The sequence below is a fragment of the Chiloscyllium plagiosum genome, chromosome 31, assembly GCF_004010195.1.
Source record: "Chiloscyllium plagiosum isolate BGI_BamShark_2017 chromosome 31, ASM401019v2, whole genome shotgun sequence".
NCBI classification, from domain to species: Eukaryota; Metazoa; Chordata; class Chondrichthyes; order Orectolobiformes; family Hemiscylliidae; genus Chiloscyllium; species Chiloscyllium plagiosum.
The window spans coordinates 37462384-37471145 of NC_057740.1; the positions used below are offsets into that span (position 1 = coordinate 37462384).

The following is an 8762-nucleotide window of genomic DNA, read 5'->3' on the forward strand; positions in this document are numbered from 1 at the left end:
GGGTGCAGTGGAAGCCGGGACGCTAAATGTCTTCAAGGCTGAGATTGATAGATTCTTGTTGTCTAGAGGAATTAAGGGCTACGGGGGGAACGCTGGTAAGTGGAGCTGAAATGCGCATCAGCCATGATTGAATGGCGGAGTGGACTCGATGGGCCGAATGGCCTTACTTCCACTCCTATGTCTTATGGTCTTATGGTCTAATCATCCAAAGACATCAGATAAGCAAGGTGCTAATGGGAGAAAAAGTCCTGTAACTGTATCACGAGGAGTAGTGTATTCGACAAAATAATGGGACTGAAGGCAGACAAATCACCAAGGCTTAATGGCCTGTATCCAAGAGTTTAAAGGAAGTGACTGGAGATATAGTGAAGGCATTGGTTGAAATATTCCAGACTCACTGGATTCCTGAAGGATTTTAGCAGATTGGAAAACTAATGTGATGCCCTGTTCAAGTTGAGAGGGAGACAGCAAGAAACTGTAGGCCAGTTCGCCTAACGTGTAAAATGGGAAATGCACCTTCATTATTAAGGAATAGTAGGATGTTTAGAAAAGGTAAACACAAACAGAGAGCACATGCTTTTGTGAAAGGCGAAATCACATTTGATAAAATTTGCTAGAGTTCTTTGAGGATACAACGAAGAGATTTGATAAAACAGCATCAGTAGATGTGTATTTGGATTCTCAGAAGGCATTCAATAAGGTGTCATATGAAAAGTTGTTACAAAATAGATGGTATGGTGGCTCAGTGGTTAGCACAAGGACCCTGGGTTTAATTCCAGCCTTGAGTGACGGTGTGGAGTTTGCAAATTCTCCCCATGTCAGTCTGGGTTTCCTCCAGGTCCTCTGCTTTCTCCCCACAGTTCAAAGATGTGCAGGTCAGGTCGATTGACCATGTTAAATGGCCCCATAGTGTCCAGGGATATGAGGTTAGGTGATTTAGCCATGATGATGTGGGATTAGAGATTGGGTAGTGGGACAGGATCTAGGTTGGATGCACTTCAGGAGTTTGATGTAGACTCAGTGGACTGAATGGCCTCTTTTAAAAGAAAGGATCTCACTCTAACACATAGAAAGATGTAACAAGTGGAATGCCATAAGGATCAGTCATAGAGTCATACAGCACAAAACAAACCCTTCAGTCCAGTTCATCCATACCGACCACGTTTCCCAACCTGAATTAGTCCAACTTGCTTGCATTTGGCCAATACCCCTCTAAACCTTTTTGATTTGTGTACCTAACTAAAATGTCTTTTAAATGTTATATCTGTACTTGCATCTACCACTTCGCCTGGCAGTACATTCCACATAAGAACCATCCTCTTGTGGAAAAAGTTGCCCCTCATTTACAACCCTTTGAAGGAATTAATTTCCCCTCATTGGCTTTAAATCTGCTACTCTTATCCTAAAACTATGATCTTTTATTTTAGATTGCCCCACAAGAGGAAACATCCTGACTACTAGAAATCTGTCAATCCCCTTTTGCACCTTATAAATCTCAACTAGATCTTCTCTCTAAATCTAGAGAGTAGTGGGCTCTTGTCAGTAGCAGTCAAAATTTCTAATATAGTTCCTTAACCAATAGACCATTGCCAAATCGAAAGCTGATCTTTGACAGGAGAATCAATGCCTGGAGAATTAACCTTAAACTACACATTTGTCCCCTCTGCTGGATAGTGGAGATATTGCACTAAATCAGAAGTGCCTACAACAATTTATGATAAAGTAGTGCACAGAAAACAAGGGCAAATCCAAAGGTGTGCAGCTCAGGTGAATTGGCCATGCTCAATTGCCCATTGTGTTGGATGAATTTGTCAGGAGTAAAAATAGAACAGGGGAATGGGTCTAAGGTGGGTTAGTCTTCGGAGGGTTGGTGTGGACTTGTTGGGTCGAAGGGTCTCTTTCCATACTGATGGGAATTTAATCTAATATTGATAAATATCTCAAAATATTTTGCATAGCTGTAATTAAGAAAGGATACAAGGCCTGTCAAAGAGATATGAAGGAGAGTGATCAAATGTTTAACAAAAAGGTTTTACCAAGAACCATGAAAGTGGATTAGAGTTTGAGGGGCAGTATTTAAAAAGGTTAGTTCTGGAGTGTGGGTCAAGGCAAAGGAAAGCATTCCTCAGCGTTGGGGATGGCTTTGGACTAGAGTAGGTGGAAGATAGGATCTTTACTTCTGCCAGTTATTGATTTACATGGCTTGCTGTGACTGCATTGCTGAAATTTGGGATTTTTTAAGTCAACAAACCTACAGCGTATGTTTAATTTGTGGCTGAGTTTAAATCTGGGCGTTTTGTATGTTGATTATCTATGTCATCATAACTTATTCTGTGCAGTATGGCATTTGTCAAAGTTGTGACAATGATGCTACTTTGAGTTTAATAAATGCTGGTCTTTAAACACTGGTTAGAGGCAAAAAGATTGCAGATGCTGGAATCCAAATAGACAGGCCAGGAGGCTGGAAGAACACAGCAGGCCAGGCAGCATCAGGAGGTGGAGAAGTCGGCGTTTTGGGTGTAACCCTTCTTCAGGACTGGGAGTGAGCTTTGGGGGAGCTACAGTTAAAGGGACTGCTGGGGGTAGGGTGGTGAAGTGGGGATAGGTGAAGACGGTAGAGGGAATGTCATGGTTGGTCAGTTGGAAGAATGAATCCAGTTGGTGGCAGGGAGCAGTGGAAGGGAGGGGGAGGAGCTGTAAGGGAATCCGGGGATGGGAAGGGAGGTTATTTGAAATTGGACAACTCTATGTTGAGTCCTTTGGGCTATAGGCTCCCAGGCAAAAAATGAGGTGTTGTTCCTCCAAATTGTTCAGTGGTTTGTTATGGCAATGGAGGAGGCCAAGGATGGTCATGTCGGAAAGAGAGTGAGAAGAGGAATTAAAATGAACAGTGACTGGGTGGTCTGGTCAGCCCTTGCTGGCCCAGCTGTGATGCTCAGTGAACCATTTCATGAGTTTACATTCAGTCTCCCCGATGTAGAGAAAACCACACCAGGAGCACCTGATGCAGTAAACTAGGTTGGAAGAAAGGCAGGTCTACCTGTTTCATCTGGACCGCCCACTTCAATTCCTCCAACCACTCCCTTTCTGACATGATCATCCTTGGCCTCCTCCATTGCCAAAATGAACCACAGTGCAAATTGGAGGAACAACACCTCATCTTCCACTGGGCAGCCTACAGCCTGGAGGACTCAACATTGAGCTCTCCAATTTCAAATAACCTCTCTTCCCAGCCCCTCCCCCTCCCTTCTGCTGTTCCCTGCCACCAATCAAATTAATTCCTTCCACTGACCAACCAGGTCATTGGACTGTTTCCATTGATGAAGGGGTTATCAAGAATGATGAAACAGGTTATGCCTTTATTCATTAGCATTTAGAAGAAGGAAGTCTTATTGAAACATAGAAGATCCTGAGGGGACTTGACAAAGGAAATGTTGAAAAGATTTTCCACTAATGGGGGACTCTTGAAGTAGAGGACATAGTTACTGAATAAGGGACACTTGTTTTAAAACCAAAGACAAGGGAATTTCTTTTCTGAGTAGTGAATATCTAGAATTCTGAACCCCCAGAGAGTTGTAGCTGGACCACTGAAAGTAATTTAAAGCGGAGGTGGATAGATTTTTGAAATATTGGGGAGTTGAGGGCTATGATGAACTGGTAAGAAAGAGGAGTTGAGGCTTGGGGCAGGTCAGCCATGATGTTATAGGTTGGAGCAGTCTTGAGAAGCTGAATTATCTATTCCTGTGCTAATGCACAGTAAGGCAGTATGTGAATAAGATTAAATATATTGTACAATTTCACCACTAACTGGAAATAAATTCATCAGTATGTCTGCAAGCAGTTGTCAGACATGTGAGTGAATAAATGAATTTAATTTGCAGAACGAACAGTATCATTTAGCTGTACAACTTTTTAAGCTGTTTTTCTGACTGACTTAGATATAGTTCTAATTATTTTATTGCTTCTTGGGATTGTTCAATTTGGAGAAAGTGAGGACTGCAGATGCTGGAGTACCAGAGTTGAAAAATGTGGTGCTGGAAAAACACAGCAGGCCTGCAGCATCCGAGGAGCAGGAGAATCGATGTTTCAGGCATAAGCTCTTCTTCAGGATTCCTGAAGAAGGGCTTATGCCCGAAACATTGATTCTCCTGCTCCTCGGATGCTGCCTGGCCTGCTGTGTTTTTCCAGCACCACATAGTGCATTTGAAACAATCCCAAATTGAACAAAGTTGTAGAAACTGAATTGCCAACTTCTTAAGCCTAATATAAAGTTGAAATAGTATGAATAGCTTCACAACCATTGGGCTAAGAAAAGAGAATTGGACAGGTTTTCTCCTGCAGATTGTCAATTAGCGGCCCTTCACTGGGAAGAACATTTAAGCTGCACGCAGTGGCCCAATGGCCTTATAATGCTCACCTGTTGAAAACTGCATATTCAAAAAATCGATTTGTATTTGTTGCTGGAATCCCAGGGTACTGAAGGAGGTGGCTCGAGAGATCATGGATGCTTTGGTGATTATTTTCCAGAGTTCGATAGATTCGGGATCAGTTCCTGCGGATTGGAGGGTGGCTAATGTTGTACCACTTTTTAAGAAAGGTGGGAGAGAGAAAGCAGGAAATTATAGACCAGTTCGTCTGACCATAGTGGTGGGAAAGATGCTGGAGTCTATTATAAAGGATGAAATCACGACACATCTGGATAGTAGTAACAGGATAGGTCAGAGTCAGCATGGATTTATGAAGGGGAAATCATGCTTGACTAATCTTCTGGAATTTTTTGAGGATGTAACTCTGAAGATGGACAAGGGTGATCCAGTAGATGTAGTGTACCTGGACTTTCAGAAAGCTTTTGATAAAGTCCCACATAGGAGGTTAGTGAGCAAAATTAGGGCTCATGGTATTGGGGGCAAAGTACTAACTTGGATTGAAAGTTGGTTGGCTGATAGGAAACAAAGAGTAGTGATAAACGGCTCCATTTCAGACTGGCAGGCAGTGACCAGTGGGGTACCGCAGGGATCAGTACTGGGACCGCAGCTTTTTACAATATATGTTAATGATATAGAAGATGGTATTAGTAATAACATTAGCAAATTTGTTGATGATACTAAGCTGGGTGGCAGGGTGAAATGTGTTGAGGATGTTAGGAGATTACAGGGTGACCTGAACAAGTTAGGTGAGTGGTCAGATGCAGTTTAATGTGGATAAATGTATGGTTATCCACTTTGGTGGCAAGAACAGGAAGGCAGATTACTACCTAAATGGAATCAATTTAGGTAAAGGGGCAGTACAGAGAGATCTGGGTGTTCTTGTACACCAGTCAATGAAGGTAAGCATGCAGGTACACATGTAGTGAAGAAGGCTAATAGCATGCTGGCCTTTATAACAAGAGGGATTGAATATGGAAGCAAAGAGGTTCTTCTGCAGCTGTACAGGGCCTTGGTGAGACCACACCTGGAGTACTATGTGCAGTTCTGGTCTCCAGATTTGAGGAAAGACATTCTGGCTATTGAGGGAATGCAGCGTAGGTTCACGAGGTCAATTCCTGGAATGGCGGGATTACCTTACACTGAAAGACTGGAGCGACTGGGCTTGTTTCCCCTTGAGTTTAGAAGACTGAGAGGGGATCTAATTGAGACATATAAGGTTATTAAAGGATTGGACACTCTGGAGGCAGGAAACATGTTTCCGCTGATGGGTGAGTGCCGAACCAGAGGACACAGCTTGAAAATACAGGGTAGACCATTTAGGACAGAGATGAGGAGAAACATCTTCACCCAGAGAGTGGTGGCTGCGTGGAATGCTCTGCCCCAGAGGGCAGTGGAGGCCCAATCTCTGGATTCATTTAAGAAAGAGTTAGATAGAGCTCTTAAGGCTTGTGGAATCAAGAGTTATGGAGATAAGGCAGGAACAGGATACTGATTAAGGATGATCAGCCATGATCAAGTTGAATGGTGGTGCAGGCACGAAGGGCAGAATGGCCTATTCCTGCACCTATTGTCTATTTGGCAAATGTCTGTTAAAATGTACAGTAGTCTTCAATATTTTTAAAAATCTAAGTATTTCAACAGTGATATTATTTTTATTGTTAACACGTACTGCTTTTATTTGTTCAGAAGAATTGAAAACAGAAATCCGAAACATTATTCCTGGAAACAGTCTTGTGTTGGATTGCCAGTCGACATCTAACTTGGCTCACATTCAATGGTTACGAAATACTAGTGTGATTCCAGCAACAAATACAAAATATCTCTACTTCACTGGTGGGCTATTAATATTTAATGTTTCTGTAGCAGATGAAGGACAATATGATTGCAGATCTGTTGAAACAGTGGCTGGGAAATCATTTGGGCAAGTCACGGCAAGATACCTCCTCCATTCTGTGCACAGATCTCACATGGGTCAACAACCAATTCCAACTGAAGCACTTACTGATGATAAACCTGCAATTTCCATTGTGCCAATCTCTGCAGGCAATAATGTTCGTGTGGGTAACTTGTCTATGACACGGAGTTACCTTCAGACTGAATTTACATTAAAGGGTTTCCTGGTACTTTTTGTCATGATGTTCATACTTCTCCTAGCATGGAATCTTTATAAAGGTCATGTGCCCTTGCCTTTACGTCCATCAAGGAATGGAAATACAAGAAGAATGCCAACAGCCCTTCCTAGCAACTCAGTGCAACAATTAGAAGAGAAACCACCATCACCTAAGCCCCCTCAATTAGAAGCTGCAGTCAGCAATGTTGACCTCCCGCTTACTGCTGTTGTGAGTGAAGGTTCAGTTGAGAAGAATAGCAATAATAACTCTATACCACTAGAAAATGCTAACTCCAGCTCTGCAAGGCCATTGTTTGTCCTTGATGAGTTAGAATATATTGATGCGGATCACACTGAATCAAAAGCATAAGGAAAGGATACTAATGGTTCAAGAAATCTCAAGGTGTGAATTGCTGTGTGAGAAGTACCAGGCAATGCTGTCGGATCTTTTTTAACTCTCCTATCCTTTACATCGCCTTTGACAAACTAATGCACATCTTTTTGAAAGGAGCTACTTTACCTGGACTAATGTTAATGTGAGAATATGAGTTATACGTTCAACAACAGATCATAGACTTAGAGATCTTACAAAAGATATGGAATTCTACTTTATATCATTTTACACTTAAAAATCTACAATTTTCAAATACTAAAACATTATATTGAAAAGGTACTATAAGGTTAACTCAGTAGTCCAGCACTCCCAGCAAGGAAACCATAATTGAATGCACTATGGATTGGTAATAAGAATACAATTTCCAACTCTCTGACTCACATTCTGTGTAGCTATCCTCTGGGAGCATGGATTCGCTGAATTTTCCCATCACTCTTCTAAAAGGACCATATGATACCTATGCTGCTGTGATTCAGTCTTACTCTGTTTTTGTTTAATTTGTTTTCTCCCCTGTTGTTATGGCATACTTGTATTACTGATATTAGCAGTCATATTATCAAATCCACAGTGACCACACATTTGTTGAGCTTTATGCTCTTGTGAATAGCTTTGGTGAAAACCATTGTAATGTAAAACATAATGATTTTTATTCCCCCCCCCCTTCTCCCCCCCGTTCCTAGTACCATAATTCTCAAGTCCAGTAAGCCTCTTTATATTCCAGCTTTAACATTGTATTCCTCAAACCTTTCTAACATCTAATTTTTCCTTGAACATATTTATATTATTCACATCAAAATCTTTCTTGTTATCCTGTTTTAAAATTGTTACATTTTAGTTTAAATTATTTTCCTAATTTCTGTATTTTTTGATATCCTCTGAAGCGGAACAGTCACCGTGGCCCTGCAGTCTAAAACCATGAAAGAATCTTTTGGGGTCCCAGAGTAACCCCAAAATACTCTTGAGCAGTCACAATAGCTTAGTTAGTCAGCATTTAGCTGAGTTGTACAGGGTAGAATGTACACACATTGTTATTAAGTAAGGCCAGTATCAGGCTGATTGGGATTTCGTGTGGTAAGTAATGAAATTATGCTCATGCACATAAAACAGCTTGACAAAGATATAGAAGAGAGATTGGAACGTTACCCCCAAAGTGTTCAGAAAATAAAAGCAACCAAAGAAAACACCATACATTTGATGTGGAGGAGCTGGTTTTGGACTTGGGTGGACAAAGTTAAAAATCACACAACACCAGGTTATAGTCCAACAGGCTAACTTGAAAGCCCTAGCTTTCAAATAAACCTGTTGGACTATAACCTGGTGTTGTGTGATTTTTAACTTTGAACACCATACATTTGAACACACCACTCAATTTAACACAAACTACGAAATCATAGTGAAGAGATTAAATAGTATCCAATGACCTCCTTTAACTCTGATCTTACTGATCAGCTATTTTCGCACTTATCAGGATAGGCTTTGGCATTACTGAAATTACAGACGAACCATATCCAAAATAACCCCAAGTGTATCCTATTTGTAAAGTCACCTTGCAAATCACTTTATTTACACAGCAATAACATTGGCATGATTTGAACAGCAGTGGCCTAAACTGCAGGGGTCAGTCTGCAAAATTAATAATTTTGTTTTGTGAAAAGTTCAAAAGTGTCAAATATTTAGAGCAATTTTAAATCTTTCACCACATGAACTAATGAACCTAATGTTTTTAGTAAAACCAGGAATAATAATATTTGGTTTTAAAAGTTTCCCTTTGTTTTCGTTCGGAAAAGAGAAACAAAAAGCCCAAGAAGCTTGATTGAGTAGCTTGTGGATT

General features: G+C 41.0%; 1 protein-coding gene across 7 annotated transcripts in view; it reads left to right on the forward strand.

Annotated features, from left to right (window-relative positions):
* Nucleotides 1–8176, forward strand: part of LOC122565425 (semaphorin-4E-like) — a 113012-nt gene extending 104836 nt beyond the window's left edge. For 6 of the 7 annotated variants that reach the window (XM_043721391.1, XM_043721390.1, XM_043721389.1 and 3 more), the window contains one exon: nt 6114–8176. In XM_043721391.1, the coding sequence (XP_043577326.1) occupies nt 6114–6907 (794 nt within the window). In that variant the 3' untranslated portion in view covers nt 6908–8176. The remainder of the gene's footprint in view (nt 1–6113) is intronic. The other variant, XM_043721392.1, reaches the window with a different exon arrangement.
* Nucleotides 8177–8762: the final 586 nt, after the last annotated feature.